The 19,602-nt window shown below is 52.3% G+C and overlaps 7 protein-coding genes across 7 annotated transcripts; 5 read left to right on the top strand and 2 right to left on the bottom strand.

The window, feature by feature from the left end:
- The first annotated feature begins 1,678 nt into the window (after positions 1–1,678).
- Positions 1,679–5,393, top strand: AUEXF2481DRAFT_617250 (uncharacterized protein). The gene has a single exon (XM_013490111.1). It carries the CDS (start codon positions 2,137–2,139, stop codon positions 5,224–5,226), a length of 3,090 nt encoding a protein of 1,029 aa, XP_013345565.1. The 5' UTR covers positions 1,679–2,136; the 3' UTR covers positions 5,227–5,393.
- Positions 5,394–5,751: 358 nt separating this feature from the next.
- Positions 5,752–6,296, bottom strand: AUEXF2481DRAFT_3558 (uncharacterized protein; the record flags this gene model as incomplete). Its single annotated transcript, XM_013489779.1, has 3 exons — positions 5,752–5,780; positions 5,839–6,163; positions 6,219–6,296. 3 exons carry the CDS (start codon positions 6,294–6,296, stop codon positions 5,752–5,754), a joined length of 432 nt encoding a protein of 143 aa, XP_013345233.1.
- Positions 6,297–7,509: 1,213 nt separating this feature from the next.
- On the top strand, positions 7,510–10,879 carry AUEXF2481DRAFT_27997 (uncharacterized protein; the record flags this gene model as incomplete). The annotated part of the gene is made up of 4 exons (XM_013489862.1): positions 7,510–7,576; positions 7,599–7,859; positions 7,925–8,017; positions 8,079–10,879. 4 exons carry the CDS (start codon positions 7,510–7,512, stop codon positions 10,877–10,879), a joined length of 3,222 nt encoding a protein of 1,073 aa, XP_013345316.1.
- Positions 10,880–11,224: 345 nt separating this feature from the next.
- On the bottom strand, positions 11,225–11,877 carry AUEXF2481DRAFT_27998 (uncharacterized protein; the record flags this gene model as incomplete). Its single annotated transcript, XM_013489863.1, has 3 exons — positions 11,225–11,269; positions 11,326–11,559; positions 11,722–11,877. The coding sequence occupies 3 exons, from the start codon at positions 11,875–11,877 to the stop codon at positions 11,225–11,227; spliced, it is 435 nt and encodes a 144-aa protein (XP_013345317.1).
- Positions 11,878–12,655: 778 nt separating this feature from the next.
- Positions 12,656–14,615, top strand: AUEXF2481DRAFT_27999 (uncharacterized protein; the record flags this gene model as incomplete). Its single annotated transcript, XM_013489864.1, has 3 exons — positions 12,656–13,581; positions 13,634–13,742; positions 13,797–14,615. 3 exons carry the CDS (start codon positions 12,656–12,658, stop codon positions 14,613–14,615), a joined length of 1,854 nt encoding a protein of 617 aa, XP_013345318.1.
- A 187-nt stretch (positions 14,616–14,802) lies between these two features.
- AUEXF2481DRAFT_616729 (uncharacterized protein) lies at positions 14,803–17,992 on the top strand. Its single transcript, XM_013490112.1, has 3 exons — positions 14,803–16,709; positions 16,761–16,960; positions 17,014–17,992. The coding sequence occupies exons 1-3, from the start codon at positions 15,201–15,203 to the stop codon at positions 17,690–17,692; spliced, it is 2,388 nt and encodes a 795-aa protein (XP_013345566.1). The 5' UTR covers positions 14,803–15,200; the 3' UTR covers positions 17,693–17,992.
- On the top strand, positions 17,985–19,316 carry AUEXF2481DRAFT_38276 (uncharacterized protein). The gene is made up of 5 exons (XM_013489936.1): positions 17,985–18,070; positions 18,161–18,238; positions 18,353–18,517; positions 18,703–18,815; positions 18,874–19,316. The coding sequence occupies exons 2-5, from the start codon at positions 18,206–18,208 to the stop codon at positions 18,881–18,883; spliced, it is 321 nt and encodes a 106-aa protein (XP_013345390.1). The 5' UTR covers positions 17,985–18,070; positions 18,161–18,205; the 3' UTR covers positions 18,884–19,316.
- Positions 19,317–19,602: the final 286 nt, after the last annotated feature.

A 19,602-nucleotide genomic window follows, 5' to 3' on the forward strand; every position in this document is an offset into this window, starting at 1 on the left:
ACAGCGAAAACATCATCGCTGTTGAAGAATACACGGGATCTTTCATGCAACTACCGTCGTCTGGAATGTGGGCAACAAAGAGTTAAGCAAGGGGCGGAAGTTCGCGGTCTGGCATACAAAGAAAGCAGCTTCTCGACAACGATCTCAACTCGAGCTCTCTCGACTGCGGTGCATGGGATGTTGCGAGGTTCTATACTTGAAGTAGGAAAGAATGGAGTGACAAGACACAGATTTGCGTCAAAGCTTCTTGGCCGTCATCACGTTTCACAGCACACTGCTTGAGACACTTAGGTTTCTCGGAACAAAGAAGACACATTTAATTCATCACAAGGAAATTGCTCAAATGTGACTGTACGAGATTGAATATCCGATTTATTGTGGCAGTGAGAAATGAATTGTTGGTTTGGGGTGAACTCTACTTCGTGATGTCTGATGCCACCATGGTGTGCGAGTAGGCGGCAACGCTCCCTTGGAAGTGTTCGCCCAAACAGATCGCAAAGGTCATCGATGCCGTGAAGAGGGTGCGTCCTGCCGCTGCTGTCGCTTCGCCTGCCGTCGCTTCAACTCCTGTCTCAGTCATCACTGAGCGCAAGAAGCGCACCAAGAACACCAAGAAGTCATCTTCCAAGAAGAATGTGCAGACCTCTTCCGGCAGTATCGCCCCCACTCGCCCTCTCAACTCGTGGATGGCCTTCAGAAGTATGTCTCTCTCCACCCAATGCGCGCACAATTCCACTGACAACTATCCGGCAGGCTACTATGCTCCCATCTTCAAGTCACTCCAGCAGAAGGACATCTCTGGCTTCTTGACTCTCATGTGGAAGAATGACCCTTTCAAGGCTAAGTGGAGCATCCTTGCTAAGAGCTACTCGACCATTCACGAGACCAACATCAAGAGCGCTGCACCTCTTGACAAGTTCCTCGCTCTTACTTGTCCCTTGATCGGAGTCATTCCCAAGGACGACTACCTCAAGGTCATGGGCTGGGTCATCGCCGATGCTGCTGGCGTCAAGAGCATGGAGCGCACCCGCATTCCCGACATCAACTCGTTCCCCGAGAACATGCTTATGACCAACCTGTCCTCTGAGGAGATTGTCGTCTACTGCCAGCGTGTCAACTACGTTGACTACAACGTCGCCGCTCGCATTCAGGGCTCGACTGCTGCCCTTACCATGGCCGCTAGCGTTGACCACGTCCAGCACAACGATGCCGGTGCTTAGCCTACCTTCGTGGGTGCTCAGCCTACCTTCATGGGTGCTCAGATAGCCCACACGGATGCTCACCGTGTCGTTTCGGTTGCTCAGTCTGGCTCCATGGCTGCTCAGCCTCTTTCGGCCGACACTTCCTCTCCCGCTGCTTTCTTCGCCGAGCCCGAGTCCGACTCTCCTTACGATCAGGACCAGCAGGACGACCACAACAAGTTCATCAGCGAGGAGGCTCAGCGCGACCTTGTTCAGCGCGCTCTTGACCAGCGCAACAACAACGCCTTCGGTGCCAGTGGCCCTGCCAGACAGGCTGTGCACGACCTTTCCAGCCAGCAGTACCCCTTCATGGACGAGTTTGATCCTTTCTCAACCAGCTCGCTTGAGTTTGATCCCTTCAACATGAACCATGACGCTGCCTTCTCTGGAAACGCTATCGGCACTTACCTCGCTCCCAGCGGTAGCGACTTCCCTGACAGCTTCAACATTGACGATCTGTTGAGCAGCGATCTCTTCGACATGGGTCAGTAAATAAGCCTGCTGTCCAGAGGCAGAGTCTCATCCCAGACATGAGCTATCTTTGATCGATGAGCTCCCAGAAGGAGCAACACTGGCGCGAAATGCACGGTGCATTCAATCAGGTCGTTTTGTACATAGATGACTGGTCGAGATGTAGATACACGAAGTCATGGTATCTTGGTAATGAGAAGGAAAGAAGGCGTTCATGGAAGATCAGAATAATGAGGGGTTGGTTGTGGCTGGAATGGCGTTTTGGGGGCCTGCGGAAGCTCGGGCAAAGTTTGGTACAACTACAGCGTACCTACCTTGCACCCTTTCTTGTACATAGCTACACCTCGCAGACCTTTTAATGAGAGCGAATGATAAGCAACCCAAACACTTCTGATCCATCAATCATGTCTATGCAGCAAACAACATGACGCTCAAATCGCTGTTGCTTGCGTACTTCGTCGGTGGCCTGACGTTCATCCCCCTGCTCGCGCTCATCCTTGGCGCCTTCGCATACGTTGCATTCACCCAACCCGTTGCTCCCGTATCGACCGCCCCGACTGCCAGAGATGTAGACTCGACACTCCCAGCGAAGACGGTGGACGAAGCCAGCGAAAAGAGCAAGGAACAGCAGAGTGAACTCGACACGGCAGCCGCTTACTTCGCCGTCTGCAGAGAGTATGTGCCCGGCGGCATCAATGGCAAGCCTCCAGAGCGTTCGACTCCAGCGGGCGAGGTTCTCATAGCAGAGAGTCCCAGTGTCTACCAGAGCATGTACAGAAGCATCTTCGAACGAGGCAAGACACAGATACCAACCATCGAGGGTGACAAGCGTGACGGCAAGGCAGTCAAGAAGGCCCGCAACGTCTTCTACGTTGTCCTGAGACACGGCCATCTTATGCTCTACGACGACTCGGAGCAAGTCGAAGTGCGACACGTTGTTTCTCTCGCCCATCACGACATTGACGTATATGCTGGTGGAGATCCTGTACCTGAAGGAGATCTTTGGATAAAGCGAAATTGCATCCGCCTGACCAGGAAGCCTCTCGCTGGAGAGACTGCTCCTCCTTCCAAGCCCTTCCACTTCTTCTCTGACAACTGCTCCGAGAAGGAGGATTTCTACCATGCCTTGTTACACACTCAGTCTTCCATCATCACCACTGACCCGCCTCCGCTTCCTCAAAAGTTCGAGACTCCAGACATCATCAAGCTTGTGCAGAATCTACACTCCTCCGATGCAGACGCTCATTCGCGCTGGATCAACGGCATCGTTGGCCGCATCTTCCTTGCCATGTACAAGACTAAAGACATTGAAAACTTCATCCGAGCAAAGATAAACAAAAAGATCTCACGCGTGCCCAAACCGAATTTGATCGCTTCGATTGACATCATGGATATCGACATGGGCGATAGTGCCCCAATCATCAGCAATCCCAGGTTGAAAGAGCTTACAGTGAATGGCGACATGACCATCGAGCTGGATATCAAATACAACGGTGGCTTCAAGATCGAGATGGGCGCGGTGGCACGCATCGAGCTCGGTACCCGTTTCAAGGCTCGCGAAGTCAGTCTCATCATGGCGGGCGAGCTGAAGAAGCTCAGCGGTCATCTCTTGATCCGTATCAAACCTCCGCCGAGCAACCGCATGTGGATGACATTTGAGACCATGCCTCAGATCGAGATGAGTATTCAGCCAATTGTCAGCAGTAGGCAGATCACGTACGGTGTTATCTTACGTGCTATTGAGAGCAGAATCCGAGAAGTCATTGGAGAGACGATCGTCCTGCCCAACTGGGATGACAGTCCGTTCCTGGACACCACCAAGAAAGAATACAGAGGCGGCATATTCGAGCCAACGCCTGCAGACCAAGAGCTCACGGGTACGGAGAAGGCTGCAGAGGCAGACGCCGGCGTGGTCGAGACTGCAGCACACGAACTCACCAACAGTGCGGGTGACGGAGATTCCGAAGATATTGTCATTCCTACCCTGGCTGAAACTGGAGCAAAGACCTTGAGTATGCCGAGTCTTCTTGAGCCAGTACAAAAACTCAACTTTAGAAAAAATGCAAGGAGATCCGCAACCTCGCTCGTAGACACCCTTGAGAGTCCGACCGGCGCATCAACCAGTTCGACTGCTCTGCCTACGCCAGTTCTTACTCCATCGTCGCCACCGATTCGTCCGCGTACGCCGCCAGGAAAGCCTCGCAATATGCGTTCCAACTCCTTTGCTACCGCGGCGACACCCCTGGTTAGTACTGAAGGTTCGAACATTGAAGCGATCAGATCACAAACAAAGAAGAAAGGACAGAAGGATGCGGTCGAGATGGTGAAGGAGGTCAATTCGAAAGCACAATCATCAGCGACGTCCCCAAGAGTACTTCGCGAAAGTGACAACATCTTGCCCATCGACGCAGAGACATTCTCAACCCTTGAAACGCAAGGGGAAGAAGCTCCAGTGGATGCTTCGATTCTGCGCCGAAGTTCTGAGCCTGTAGAGCAGCACTCTATCAAATCAAGAGCTGAACCTCAAGACATCGTCAATGCAGATATTTCGGGAACGACGCCAAAAGCACCTTCGGTAAAATCACTCGATACGTCTGGCCTGTCAGGTTCACCTCCGTCACATCTCAGTACAGCTGCCAACGCAGCGAAGAAGTGGGGCTGGCAAGTTCTGAATAGACAGAATGGGTCTTCGTCATCTATAACGGGAAACTCCTTAGGGTTGAGCAAGCGGTTCTCTGTGTCATCAGCCAGCAGTGGATCCTCTACAGTATCTTTGCCATCCCAACCGCCCGATCCAAATGCCCTTAAGGCGGCACTTCTGGCTCAGCCCATGGGACGTGGAATGCCTTTGCCGCCACCTGGTACTCCTCTTCCTGGACCACAAAGAAGTCTTTGGGCGACGTCAGGCTTGAATATACCTGGCCTCAAGCGCAAGCCTGTGGGAGCACATTCGAGCTCTCAACAACTAGGCAAGGAAGTCGATAAGCCCGAGCAAGCCGAAGAAACAAAACGTCGACAGCCTCCACCATTGCCGGCGAGGCCCAGACCTGCGAGCAGAGAGATCCCTACGTCACAAGCCGAGCAGCATGCGGCTGGTGATCCTGACGTGTTTGTCGTTGCTGCACCTGCGGAGGAGGATAGTATGCCCAACACGCCCACGGTTGAACGATCAGATCACGGCATACCGACGTTTGCAGACGAAGCGCATGTAGCTTCGCAAGTGGAGAGCGTACTGACGAACTCGGGTATCGAGCAGACAGTTCATGACCCAGCAATCTATGAGCCATCAACCGCGACTGAGGTAAAATCTGAGGTAGAGTCGGAGGTCGAGCCCGAGCAGATCGTGCTCCGAGAAGTCGAGCTCAACGACAACACACCACCCGTCCTGGTCAAAACAACAGTCGAGCCTATGGTGCCGGTAAATCATAACGAAAGACACGATACAGAAGATGGAGAGATGGGCGACTCGCTCGAAGCGGCCGATGTGGCAGGTGAGATGAGAGGATCCTTTTAAGCATTCAATTAAACCTTCTCCTCTTCTTACTATGAGTACGAAATAGATACGCTATGAAATTCTTCACGTTACTCCACCCCACGGACACTTCATTCTTTGGCAAAAAGGGCAGCTACTCATGATAACATTCTATTTTAGGCCCAGAAAGGTAAATGGCTTTGTAAGACGACGACTTTGCAGTTTGCAGTTCAAGAAGACGCGAAAGGTACGGTTGGACTGGCTTTTGAATTATGAAACGCTTTCCATGAACACGGCTGACCTCTCGAGGAGGCGTGCGGATTGGAAAAGAAATATGTGTGCTGCGATGACCGAATGGTGTCGAAGTCTGACACGGTCATGTAAAACGGCCAGGCCGGGCTGGGCAACAATGTACAGCTGCGAGCAGAGACGTGGTTGGAGAGCAGAGGAAGAAGAACGCCGTATCGCTGAACCGCAGGAAAAGGGCAAAAACATCATTAACTAGGAAAGGGTATTCTGGAAAGTCGAAAGGTGGATTCATCGTCATGAAGGAAGGGCAGTGGTCGTCTACCAGGCGCTGCGGTCCCAGTTGGGGTCTAGATGTAGCGGTCAGCGCATGTCCATGTAGCAGTAACAAGATCCTAGCACACTCACCCTGGACAAAGCTTCCGAGCACGCGACTTCCAGTCTGTAGAAGAGGGTGTCCAACGACAATCTTGAGAAACCTCTCCAAACCTTTCCTGCGCTCCTCGATGACAGCATCGTCGAACTTGTTGAAGTAGACCTTTCCAGGCAATGGGGGAATGGTGACACGTGCGCTCTCACGCTCGAGGATGTCGCGGAAGTACTCAAAGTCCGAATAACGACGGCGAACACTGCTGTTGCGTAGCTTGAACGAGGGGATGTTTGTGCTCAGACGGATTTCGTAGGTTGTGTAACGCGACGAGGGAGTCAGACCGTGGGTTTGCGGATTGCACACCTTTGAGTGGGCATGTCAGCGGCTGTAGTGGTTGAGGTACATGGGCGCGACTCACCTCAATCTCGAGAAAGTTCTCAGGAGGGCCGTAGATCTCCTCGAAGCTCTGTGATCTCGAGTCGGGCATTGCCTGCATGGTCGAGGCTGTCCTCGAAGAGGGACTGGGCTGGAACTGGTTCATCGTAGAGCGAGGGACTGTGTATGCGCTGGTCGATGGGATGGGCAAGATAGAGGCGCGAAGTCGAAAGAACGGACTCGGATGACAGCAGCAAGTTGGTGGTGGGCAAGGTGGGCAGGGTGGGCAGGGTGGGCAGGGTGGGCAGGTTGGATGGTGCTGGTGTCGCTATCGCATGCCCTAGCCTCAGTACGCCATTGCCCCGCGATTGCTTGGCCGGCCCTAGCGTCTTTCGACCTCTTCGTCATGCAAGCCTCGCTGCACCTTTGTCTCCGGCGTTGCTTCTGCTTTCTCTGCATGCTTGCGCTGATGATGCTCTGCTTCATGTGCTTTCGCGTGCTCGTGGTCTTGCGGCTTTCTATCCTTGTGCTTGTGAATCGCTGCGGGCCCGCTATCTTGACCTTGTAACCCCTAGTCTTTCCGCTGCCTGCGTGTCAGATAATGTCCGGCTGGAGCCAAGCTGAGATAGACCAGGACAGCGCAGGGGATCACAGCGACCGGGCTTCGGTATAATGGTGTAGGCATCAGTAGGGAGTATGTAGATATAGTAGACGATAATAGGGTGCAACCAATGTGTTCTACAGAGCACCGAGAGCAAAGGCCGCAGATTGAGACACCCTGCTCGTGTTTAGTCACGGAAGTCGCGCTGGCCAGAGATCTAAGTCCTGCAAAGGAAAGAACACCTGCCATGCAAATGCTTAATTATACTATTTTTCTATCAGGCATGAAGATGAGGAGATGCTTTTGATCGAACCACGCGCAGATAAGATAAAGCTGCATGGACTTGCGGTAATTCATCGGCATGGAACAAAGACCCCTTCTTGTCTGCCTGCCTGCATGATGTTTCAATCCTCGTTTGCATCAACACAAACGTACATGAGTAACGCTGGGCTCCTGGTGAGTCAAAGCAGTAGATTCGGTATCTGAACCACGTTTGGTCTGTCTGTCTGGACGATCAGATTTGTGGTCGATGGCCATAAACGAGAGGTAGCAGGAGCTAGCAAAAGACCAGTACGTATATCGTGACCAAGGAAAAGCTGATTGCTTTTCACGGTGACTTGGTCGAGATCGACGGCCAAGATGGAAGGTTGAAATTAGGGTGGCTGCATATTAATAGTTGAACAGAAGCGTGAGTTACCTGACTGGAAGGCAAACAGGTGATTGAAACGATGAAATGTACAGACGGGCCGACTGCCACAGCTCGAATACCAAAGATAAGTTTTTAGAAGACAGACATACAAGTCCGTCCTCCATGCTTTCCAGCCATCTTCAATGTTATACTCGACTTGTCATTGGAGATCGTGGCGGAGGTTGTTTGCTCAAAGCAGTTTTGCATGCTTGTGTTTAACCCGTACTCTACATTGAAAATTGCAAGCCGAGCTCTACTTCCGCACAAAAGAAGAGGAACAATCAGGAACTTCACCGAAGTGAAAGTGTTGCTGCGGGAAGACGCGTTCAACAGGACAATTCGAATACCTTCCATTTGTGGCTTCGTCCAGCTGCAATCAAACTCGCATTATTTTCGTGCGCATCGAAGTTCCATCGACTCTTCACTCGGCGACCTACGCAAATCTACTGCATCCCATTAGCTGGCTCTCTCGAACACACGCCGTATCTAGCATCCAAAAACCACACTCCCGTCACGCTGGCGAGCCAAAGTCATTCGGGCCGCCGCGCGCGAGGTAAGTGCAGAGGCCGGTCACCACCTTCCCCTTGAAAGTAGTTAACCGATTTGTGATTCAGCTTGGCAGAGGCGTGCCACACCAACTCTACATAACATCTCTGAACTCCGACTTCCTTTGGGTACTCAAGCAGACCATCTGCTTCTGCACTCTTCCAAACCAAAGCAGGCATACAACCACATCAATGTAGTTAGAGCAGAAGACATTGAAGGCGCAAGGATAGAACAACCCGATCACGAGCCTTACGTCTCATCCACACCTGGACCCTCACCCAAGTCTTCAGGCAGAAGTCTGAGCTCTAGCGAGGCTAGTAGAATGTCTGTCCTAGACTCCGGTTCTGAGGATCAGCGACGTCTCGCCGAGTTGGCAACAGCCAGACTTGAGAGACAGAGCAGAAGAATCATTGATAATGATCCCACCATCCCCATCAGCAAGATCGTAAACCCACAGATAGCACGAAACCATGCCTCTCAACAATACTGGCCGACTTTTGATCATCCAGAGTCCAGTGATGGCGATTCAGCTTCAATGAGTCTCCCATCTAGAACTGACAATAGGCAGCGATCCAGGAGAGAATGTCCTCTGGACGCCCATGCAAAGGTCTTTTTACCCAGCTCGCGTGAGAGCTCTCTATCCCGCAGTCATGAGGTCCCTCGACAAGAATCTGTTCAACTTAGCCTGGACGATGGAGACTTCCAGCTCGTCACCAGCAAGAAGACCAAGCCTTCCTCCAGATCTGTTGGTCTCAACGCCCATGAGGTCAAAGTGGATGACAAGCCGTCGACCATTGCTGCTCCTTTCGACAGACACGAGATCAACGAGGTCTTCGGAAACGATCTTCCTCCTCTTTCCTACTTCCAGAGCAATGTTGGACACGAACATGGCCAAGTCGGATTTGCTATGCATCCTAATGGGGACATCTCGGCACAGCAGTGGTCACAGAACGACTACCAGTGGTATAACATTGGTCAGTTCTCGAATGTTCGCAGACGCACCGAAGGTACTTTGGCCTCCCATCGATTGTACGGTGAGAACGAGTCACATTGTCTTCTTCGACATACTCTGTGTTACTTCCGAGCAGTCTCTAAGCAGCATGAGGCATCGGCTATGAACATACCGTTTGGACTGAAAGAGTTACAGGCTGCAATGCCCAAAGTCCCTATCAGCCGCCCTTCACGTAAAGTTGCAGTGGCCGCTTCTATCGTCGAGACACAGACTAAATCAGAGTCGCTGTCGCGTCTCAGCGAGAACAAGCAACGGCCTGGGAAATCGTCACTCGCACCGGATTGCCAACCTTGGATCCCTAGCTACGCTACCCGTATCCGCAGCAACGACAAGCTACCCATCACTCCCGACGCATCTGCGTCGACCAATTTTCCTTTCGAGCGTGACTTCTTGTCTTCTGCTGTAGACGACAACATCACATCGACCGGGGCATACGACTATTGGTCCCACGGTCTCACGCCTCTCAACAACCTCTCGTTTGGGACTTTCTCTTCGAGCGGAAACAGCGACTCCGTTGGCGACGCATTACAATTTCCCACTTTTGAGCAGTCTGCCCCAGACTACTCTAGCATAAACGAGCACAGTCGTTATCTAAACTCGTTCCTACCAAAGAGCGCGCCGCAAACAATTGTGTCACAACTGCACTCGACGATAGCAACTTCAGACTTCCCCAGCTTCCTCGAGAAGGCACAACCGCAAGTCGCTTCATCAGACCGATCAACCGCACCAATGCCGCGCCATGTCTCGAAGGCGAGTCTGGACAAGATCTTTGATACCGCTGCAGCTCGCAACGCACCTACTGCCACCGGCACTCGGACTGTGCTTCATGATCCTTTCCAGATCCAGCCTCCTCAGATCGCGCACACTGCACCTAGCGTGCCTATGATGCCACCTTATGGCTCGGGCATGAAGCACACTGACCCCTTGTGGTCAAGTATTCCGATCGGCGAAACACCCGCGGGATACATTCGTCAAGCATCGTCTCACACAAGTAATGACGACGACGAGGTCTTTGACCCTCTTGACAGTGTTCCTGACTACACTCCCCAGTCGAAGACCATGGAAACTATCACCATCAATCTCCCATACATGACGACTGAAGAGCTCGCAATGTACTCAAGACCGAGTCCCCAGAACTTCAATGGCCCCTTCTTCATGGGAAGTCCTGACGATCCAAACGATACCAGCAGAGAGAGTCGTGATCAGGAACTTCACAACTGGTTCTTTGGCGGACTCAAGACCGTGGAACGTCAAAACGAGCACTTCCATTCTATCAAGGCAGCACACGACCAGGCACCTGTAGGTGCTCACAAGCCAAAGCCTGGACTCATCGGAAGCCCCTCGTTCTCTGCACACAATGGCAAGCGTCAAGAGCCTATCGGTACTTCTTCCTTCCCTACCATGAACGGCGAGCGTCAAGAGCCTATCGGTACTTCTTCCTTCCCTACCATGAACGGCAAGCGTCAAGAACCCATTGGAAGTCCTCCCGCGCCTTCGGTCAACGGTACACGCGAAGAGTCAGAACCCTTCAATGAAGTCACGACACGCCTGTTTATTTCTGCGCACGAGAGTCTCTCGCAGTATACTCAAGGCCCTATCGAACAGCGCCGCGGTTACCTCGCTCCCTTTGGCGATCCTCCTGAATGGTGTGTTGACAAGAGTGCAAGCGGTACTAACAGCTTCTTCAGCGAGGACTGGGGTCAGCCCCCCGAGCGCATCAGCAGGGACTCGCGTTACAGACCCCTCCCTTCTGAGAACAACTCAGGTGCCTATGATGGACATCGTGGAGCCGGCGTCGGTGGAACGCACTCTGCTTCGAACGGAAAGCCCAGATACAATTCGAGTCTAAAGTGGTGAAGCAGGAGAGCAAGAGACAAGGATGGAGACTTGTGATATCACGCGCATACGACAATGACCGATGACAGACGTTTCCAAGATGCACAGAGAGCATGCAAGAGGCATCAACTGCTGATCAAGGGGGCAGATGATTTCCGCTCTCAGACTTCGATGCATACTCGGGTTCTCCTCTCTTCTACCAAGGTGGCTCACACTGTAGATAGAAAATAACATAAAGACAGTATCGAATGCTTCGATTTCTAGTGTACCTCGGCCAAGTGGATAAGCGTGAGATTTGAGGTGAAAGAAGAAACAGGCGGCGTTGAGTTAAGGTATCTGTACAAGTTGGAAGCCACGTTTGGCCGTCTAGTAGCCCTCCTTGCCCCACTTGTTGTACTTCTCGTGAAGCTCCTGTTCAAGGTATCAGTATTGTCGAACCCACCGTAATCACGTCGTTGCAAACTCACTCTGGGCAGGTTGACATTGGGGACGATGACCTCGTTAAGGGCAGAGGGGGCATCCTTGCGGGCCTTTGAGGTGTCACCGCCGGGGTGGTACTGGTACTTGGCATCACGGCCAGTCTTCCAGGGCTCGGAGTCGGGTGCCTTGCTAACGGCGTTCTCGGATGAGGAGGAGGTGGGGTTACGCGAGAAATGCCAGCCAGCGAGACCGAAAGCACCGGACATGATGGTGAGCAGAATCTACGGGTTGAAGCCTGGTCAGTGACTGATCGTCCGTTCGTTGGCTGACTCGTGGGGACATGGAAAAGAGCAAGAGTAGCCGTAGGGAAGCACTCAGAGCTGCTATCCTTTCGCCATATCTTCCCAAGTATCTCAGAGGGTGTATGGGCAGTGTCGACGTACGTAGAGCTCGGGGTCCTTGCGGGCGCCCTGCTTGAGGGCGTTCTTGCCGGCTTCGCGTTCGGCGGCAGAGGCAGCGGTGTCGGATCCAGCGTTGATGCCAGAGGCACGGAGAGAGCGAGTTGCGCGGAAAGCGCTGCGTCCGATGATTGAGGCCATTGTGAGGGTGTATGTGGTGCGGAAGAGTAGAACGACCAATTCGATGTCGCTTGTCGGTCGACTGAATTGCGAGCTTCCGCTCTATGGCCTGACTCTTGGCGTTCCGCTCCACGCTCTGCGGTCATCATCATCCTCCGTCAGGGTCATCCGCTCGGCAGCACTGTTTGAAATGACTAGCACAATAATGCAGCATCCGGTGGCCGAATCTCGCTCGTACACTGCCAGTGGAGCTTTATCACTCCCATGAATAATCTGTCGCAAGGATCTTGTTTTGTCAGGATCTGATGGTTGCAAAATTCAAAATTGTTTGTCTCTCTTTTCCAAGTCCGGACTTTCTACGCAGCACGAATAATCTCGAGGCTGATACTTCGTGTTCACACGACAGACCTGTGTCAACTTACCACTATCACTTTGTAGACAGCGTCTTTCACATCGAATCATATACCCATTGAAAGCCTCGATAGAAAGCCCGGGTACGTACAGTAGTTGTGTCTGCCGAGGCCTCCACAGAATGGTGGTAAATTAATAGTGTTGATAAAGTTCAGGTGGCACGGACGGGCTTGACTAACTCTCGGCCAGTGCAATTTGGAAACGGCGCGGATCGCGGTCTACCTCGTCGACTTCCTGCAAGCAAACAAGTCACTGTTCTGTTTCCCTTCGGTTCAGAATCTTGTCGCTTTTGTGTGTGCTAGAGGGAATCGTACGCCATCAACAGGCCAATCGACAAAGCCAGGCGATACTTAGGACATGTATTGATCATCGCCGGCGCTTGACGATCATGGCCGACATTGGACTTTCCACTGCCGACGAGGGCCTGAACGGCGACCATCAACATACTGTCCTTACCACCACCGGCCCTGTAGGAGAAGCAGGACTTCCGCCATCTCGACCCACTTCCAACACGCTCAACTCGACTTCTCGCACACGATCTGCCGCTCCCCAGGCTCGCGTCGGCTCTCCCGTACCATCCTTGGCTGGTCGCGGCAGTGGCAGCTATCAGAACGACCCTTCTCGTCGTACTCATGTGCCGAATCTCATATCGAGCGCTTTCCTGCCAACTAGTCCGAGACGTACCGAACCGCAATCTCCACCACCTACCGCTTCCCAGAACCCGCCGCTCCCAATAGCAAGACCAAGCATCGACAGTGGACGCAGAACTCACCGTTCTCGTAATAGCAATGCGTCAATCGTAACTCTGGAACAAAGCAATAGGCCTCGAATTGACCCGGACGCTCCCCCGTTGCCTACCTCTCGAGGAACGGGGACCACGACCTATGATGTCAACCGGGACCTGCAGCCCTTCGGAAGTGCTAAGAGCCAGGAGAGTCAATACCCGTTGAGAAAGCCGCCTATGCTTGACATAGATGGCACTACCAAATCAGTGTCTTCGTTGCAAGCACAGAAGTCGCCCATCTCTCTGCGTCCATCATGGAGCCGCCAAAGTCGTTCGAGCAGGGTTAATGGCCGGAGTGTCGATCGAGATGGCCACGAGAAGCTACCTTCTGTACCGCCTTCACCCGCAACCAACAGAGCTATTCCGGTCCCGTCGGGCTCCCAATTAACTTCTGGAAAGAACTACCAATACTTCAATGGCAATGCCGTCTTCTTTCTGCGTGGCAGACTTATTAATACCCGGCAGCGGCCGCTTAATGTCTTTACTGCTCTTCTTGCGATAATCCCTGCTGCTTTATTCTTTGGCTTTTCGTAAGCATCCACCCGGCACGTCTCCCGTAGTTCGCCAGCTAACATAGTACAGTGCGCCGTGGCTATGGCATCATGTTTCACCAGCGATACCCATCCTTTTTGCCTACGTCTTCTTCATCTGTATCTCTTCTTATCTCCACGCCTCATTTTCCGAACCGGGAGTAAGTTGCTCGCGGCTCCACTTTAAGACATCATGTATTGACCCATTGTTGCAGATCATCCCACGTAATCTCCATCCTCAGCCTCCTCCCCCAGCGGATGAGGATCCTCTAGCTGTTGGGCCATCTACCACAGAATGGGTCACGGTTAGGTCCTTTGCCCCATCTGCAGGTGGTAGCAGCACTACTGCTATGGAGGTTCCCATCAAGTTCTGCAAGTCATGCAACATCTGGCGACCTCCGCGTGCCCACCACTGCCGCATCTGTGACTCGTGTATCGAGACTCAGGATCACCATTGCGTTTGGCTCAACAACTGTGTTGGTCGTCGCAATTACCGTTATTTTCTCACATTCGTCGCATCCGGAACATTCTTAGGCTTATTCCTACTTGCAGCCAGTCTCACGCACATCCTCGTATGGATGAAGAGGAACGACTCCGATTTTGGTCATGCTCTTAATGTTTGGCGTGTCCCAGCTGCCATGTGTGTGTACTCGTTTCTCATTCTGACATATCCTATGAGTCTTTGGGGCTACCATCTCTTCCTCATGGGCAGAGGCGAGACCACAAGAGAATACCTCAATAGTCACAAGTTCCAAAAGAAGGATCGTCACCGACCGTTCAGTCAGCATTCGATCTTGGGAAACTGGTCCAGCGTATTCACAAGACCTCGTCCGCCGACATACATGCGATTCAGACACCGTTACGAAGATGGCGACCAACGCCTTGGAGAGCGAAGGTCCAAGATGGCCAAGCAGTCGGAGAAGGACGGTGATGTGGAGATGGGTGAGATCAAAAGTGGTACTGCCGCCAGTAATGTCGGCGGTTACCAAGGACAAAGAACCCTTACTCCCATCAACAATACCCCTCGAGGATGAAGATACTCATGTTTTTGTCTTTGCTCTGTGTCTGCGGATACTCCTTCAGCGACGATTGTTCACGTTTACTATGCCGGTCCTGTGATATTCCATATTTGCTTTCTTTTCATGGTTGTACATATATATTTAGCCTGTGTCTATACCCCAATCCGCGAATGAACTCAGCTCCAAGACTCCAAGTACCGATTGACATGTCGTTCGAGCCGCAGATGCTGATATTGCTGCACATGCAGAAGCACATGCTGAGCAGCGGGTGTTGCTAAGGGGAGCGGAATGCCACAAAAGACGCGACTGAGACGCGGGAACTTTATCCTCCACTCAGCTCCGATCCGTGCCACAACAAACCGACACCCCATCCCTGAAGACCCCTGCCTGTTGGAGGAAGCCATGTCCATTTGAACTCATCGTCGAACAACAGTCAAGAAGACAGTAGTCTTTGCTGGAAGGTCAGAGCTCTCCGTACGAGGTCGTACATCAATTAGCAACGGGCCTCTCTCGGCGGCGCGTCTCATTCTCGCGTCTCTCCCCACCTTGATTGATTCCAGTCACCACCCATCTCGAAATCAAGTTTGTCGATCAGATACCATGGCAAAGCAAAGGAAGAGCCTCCCTCTTCCAAGACTGTCATCGGGCTCTGCCAGCTCGTCTTCCGCTGCTTCCAATATCGAAGTCGGTGGTAGCGCGCGTGAAGGCTCCCTCTCATCAGCTGCCCTCGCTCTGATGTCCACGCCTCCTACAAGCATCTCTGAGCGTGACCATGTCGGCTCGCTGACCGACAAGGAAGAGCTTGACGCGACAGCGGCAGCAGACTTGACCCGTCGATCCTCACGTCGCAAGTCTGGTCCTGCATCGTATAACCTGGGTGTGCTGTCTGGCGTCCGCCGTACCTCTGCCGCTATCGAAATGGCTCACGAGAAAGCCAACCGGAACTTCTCTGGCGATACCCTTGTCGACGATGCTCCAGGACCTTCTTCCAGCACACCCAATCGCCAGCTACTGAACGAAGGCGTCAAAGCTTTGAACATGGAATGGGAGATGGACAACCTGCCCGGCGATGATGCTGGTGATCTGCCAGACAGAAAGAAGCGCCGACACAGATCGTCAATGGATATGCTCATCGAGACAACCGGCCGCGCCATCGGTAGAGTCAAGAGTGTGCTTGGCAAACGAGAGCGAGAGACAAGTGAGAGCGACAAGACAGGCCGCAGGCAGAGTCGCCGTCTGCTGGCCATTGAAGGTCCCAAGGAAGTAGACGAGGAGGCACAACAGGACGATAACACTGTCGAAGATCAACCCGAGCGTGTTGAAAGGCCCAGCAAGCTTGCACGTATCTCGTCGAGCTTCAGCATTGCTATGCCACAGGTTTTCTCAACCAAGAGTAAGAAGCCGACAAAGCGCTACGAGAAACAAGGACTGTACGCTGGTCAATCCATCACAAGCTATGACGACCAGGCCATTCCTAAGCCTTCGCGGAAGCCCACTGGCAAAGCTCGCCCTCTCTCAACCTCCTTCCTTCCTGACGCTACCAAATCCGAGAAGCGCAGCAGTCTTGTCACACTACCCATGTTCTCCTACCTTGAGAGAGAGAGACCATTCACCATTCCTTACGACGTTTTTGCTCCTGTATATCATCAGCGTGGCGAGGACAAGCCGAAGGATTGGGGCAAGGTCCACAAAAATCGTCTTGTCGGTGACGCCAAAGAGTACTGGAGAAAACCTTACTTTGAAAGGTCTCTGTGCATCTGCACGCCACCAGTTCCTGGAACGTCAGAGCCTGGATGTGGTGAACACTGCCTGAATCGCGCAATGGACTACGAATGTGACTCCAACAACTGTGGCCTGGGAGATTTATGCACAAACCGTGACTTTGCAGGACTCGGAGTCCGTATGGAGCGTGCGAACAAGGCCGACAAGAAGTCAGCTTACTATCTCTTCAATGCAGGAGTTGAGGTCGTCAAGACTCCCGACCGTGGCTTTGGCGTTCGCGCTTGCAGATCCTATGAGCCGAACCAGATCATCACCGAGTACACTGGAGAGATCATCACCCCCAACGAGGCTGGCAGGAGAATCAGAGAAGACTACAAGGACAAAGCAGTAAGTCCTGATGACAAGAGTAAGATTTTGCGTTCGCTAACAACGTCGCAGGACTACTATCAGATGGAGTTTGATCAAGGCATGATTCTTGATGCAACTAAAGGTTCTATCGCTCGCTTTGTCAACCACTCCTGCGAGCCTAACTGCAAGATGCTCAAGCGCTTTGTCGGAGGTCAACCGCGCATGGCATTGTTTGCTGGTGAACGTGGCATCTTGACTGGCGAGGAATTGACATATGACTACAACTTTGAGTAAGTCCAATACCAGCCTGTGCCGGTCTCAATATACTAACGCGAATCTCTAGTCCTTACTCTGTTAAGAACGTTCAGGAGTGCCGTTGTGGTGCCACCAATTGCCGCGGTGTTCTGGGCCCTAGACCGAAGGATGCCAACAAGCCCGTCACCAAGACGGAGAAGGAAGGCATGGCTGCTGGCATGAAGCGCAAAGTCGGCGAGTTCTTTGGGGCCATTCCAGCAGTCGAAGTGGATAAGGAGCTTTTCAAGAAGCGCAAGGTCCCTCAGATGTCCAAGGGTTGGGTTTATGTCGACGACACCATCGAAAAGACCAGAATCGAGGAAGCTCGTAAGGATAAGGAGATTGCACGTCTTCAGAAGGAGGGCATTCTCCCTGCAAATCTCGAAGTCAAGAAGACTATTACCACGACCGCCGTTACCAAGGACAAGAACGGAGCCAGGCGTTTCGTACAGAAGGTCACCACCAGGATGACCGGTCACAAACCCAAAGGCACCCCAGAAGCCACCAAGAAGGTTCAGAAGCTCGGACGACTGTCGTCTGTCAAGAACAAGGCCAGAGAGATATCACGAGCAGACGATGCACAGGTTGGCAGCTCCCATGTGGCCAAGGCAGCTCGTCGCAGCATGGACAACAGAAGCATACCAAAAGGCTCGATGAAAGTCCGACCGGTGACCAAGGATGCAGCCAAGATGGCTCGCACCATGAGAGCAGTCAAGGCGGATGATTGATACAGGAAACAACGGATGGAATTTGGGAAGTGGGTATACCTGGACGGCGTCAAAGAGGGATTTGCAGGACACGCACTTGGGTATTCTTTGTGCCGCATCGAGGCTTGACATGGTTTTTAATCGCACGATTCGCTCTTTTCAGCATCACAATTATTTTTTGATTCTTTCTTCCTGTCTCTCACTCATGAACTCAGCATCCGCCAGATGTCGGAAAGTCCAGACCTTGCCAAGCATCTGCTGAGAGTCGGACGGAGCTTCGGACTTTCGGTCTACCCAATCTTTGATGACATAACGGCAACATTTGGATATACCTAGCAATTATCTCGCACTGCGATCCGACCGTCAAACAAGCGATTCTTTTACGATCCATCTAAAGAGGTATGTCAAATTTGTCTTCCCCGCGAAAGCCTCATTATTCGACGACGAAGCTGGAGAAGAAAGTCATTGCTAACAAGTCGCCGCAATCAGCACCGTGAACGAAACTCTTGCCTCACCACATACACACTCCTCAACATGAGTTCATCACCAGTCAAAGTCCGCTCCCTGGTACGATTAACCCGTCTCGAACATTTTCCAATCGCTCGCCCCAGAATATCAAACTTGCGACAGCTCGATTCGCCGCCGCAGAGAACACCAAGCTAATTCAGCCTATCAATACAGTACCGCAAGCTCTTGCGTCAGGGAAACCAATTTGCCGCATACAACTTCCGCGAGTACGCCGTCCGCCGCACAAAGGATGCTTTCCGTCAGCACGTAGCCGAATCAGACTCGAGTAAAATCCAAGAGCTTTTGTCAAGGGGAAACACAGAGTTGCAGATGTTGAAGGTATGTCTGCAGACAAGATGCGAAGTCGCTGTGTATTGCGTGCTTCACGCAGTGGTAGCAGAATGCAGCAAGAGCGAGGATGAGGGAGGGGTGCAGTTTCTTCTGCGACCACCGCGCGATTGCATACCTGCACTCCACATCTTCTACAATGGTTCGAGTCACGATTGCTGACTTCTGGGTTCCAGAGACAAACCGTCGTCAGCCAGTTCTTCCAGCTAGACAAGCTGGTAGTCGAGGGAGGCAAGACAGGCAAGCAGACCGGCAACAAAGGCGATATCGTCAGACAGACCGAACACGGGTGAGTTCCAACAACCGCTGGAATGATCATACGAGGTAAATGCTGACACTGATACCAGCTGGGATTGAGCTTGTTTCTGTTCGGGAGTAGCGGAAGTGGAGTCACGGGTCATATGCTTTTCTAAAATACCAATCGCCCTGCTGGGCTGAACTGTAAACATACGATACGATCAGTCGAGTCAACATGGTCATTCTACACATATACTGTGTGCCAGAGTTTGTCACATCCACAGTTCTCTCTCAAACAATGGTAGATCAAACCCGACCTGTCGAAATGCACAGTGACTTCCCAGACTGGACGAATTTTTCAATGTGAGTCTATGGAAGATCGCCGAGACAAGGAATCTTGGTGGACCTCGCTGTGATCCTGGAACAAGTTGTGACTCAATTCAGAAGGAGCTAGTTTGTATGTCAGCTCACCGCTTGCTGCTTACCTCTCCATGTGTTAAATGTATATAACGCTTGTAGTTGTCTCAAAGCATAATGATATCCTGAATTGAAACCATGTTTACGGAGATAGATCACCTCTATACAAGCTGGCTTGTTTTGGACAATGGATGTGCCCATCTACGGCCTGTCGCTGCTCTACGATCATCAAGAAGGATGGTAGACGTGACAAACTTTGAAGCCGGGAGGGCAGACTAAGCATGCAGTTACGAGCCGAAGTGTCGCCGGGCGCCGAAACTCCCGGACGTCCAGTCGCGCGTCCTCGGGCCGTAAGAAGACGCGCTGTCATCAACCAAGCTATCAGTCAATAATCACACGCAAGACCGCGTTAATAAGAGTCG

This window comes from Aureobasidium subglaciale, assembly GCF_000721755.1.
Source record: "Aureobasidium subglaciale EXF-2481 unplaced genomic scaffold scaffold_6, whole genome shotgun sequence".
NCBI classification, from domain to species: domain Eukaryota; kingdom Fungi; phylum Ascomycota; class Dothideomycetes; order Dothideales; family Saccotheciaceae; genus Aureobasidium; species Aureobasidium subglaciale.

What these genes read in the sequence shown, in the direction of transcription:
- AUEXF2481DRAFT_617250 (XM_013490111.1), top strand. Translation starts at nt 2,137, where the DNA reads ATGACGCTCAAATCGCTGTTGCTTGCGTACTTCGTCGGTGGCCTGACG.
- AUEXF2481DRAFT_616729 (XM_013490112.1), top strand. Translation starts at nt 15,201, where the DNA reads ATGGCAAAGCAAAGGAAGAGCCTCCCTCTTCCAAGACTGTCATCGGGC. An exon ending in AAGACTACAAGGACAAAGCA is followed by an intron (nt 16,710 to 16,760) that starts GTAAGTCCTGAT and finishes ACAACGTCGCAG; the next exon opens with GACTACTATCAGATGGAGTT. An exon ending in ACATATGACTACAACTTTGA is followed by an intron (nt 16,961 to 17,013) that starts GTAAGTCCAATA and finishes GCGAATCTCTAG; the next exon opens with TCCTTACTCTGTTAAGAACG.
- AUEXF2481DRAFT_38276 (XM_013489936.1), top strand. Translation starts at nt 18,206, where the DNA reads ATGAGTTCATCACCAGTCAAAGTCCGCTCCCTG. An exon ending in CAGTCAAAGTCCGCTCCCTG is followed by an intron (nt 18,239 to 18,352) that starts GTACGATTAACC and finishes CTATCAATACAG; the next exon opens with TACCGCAAGCTCTTGCGTCA. An exon ending in CAGAGTTGCAGATGTTGAAG is followed by an intron (nt 18,518 to 18,702) that starts GTATGTCTGCAG and finishes TCTGGGTTCCAG; the next exon opens with AGACAAACCGTCGTCAGCCA.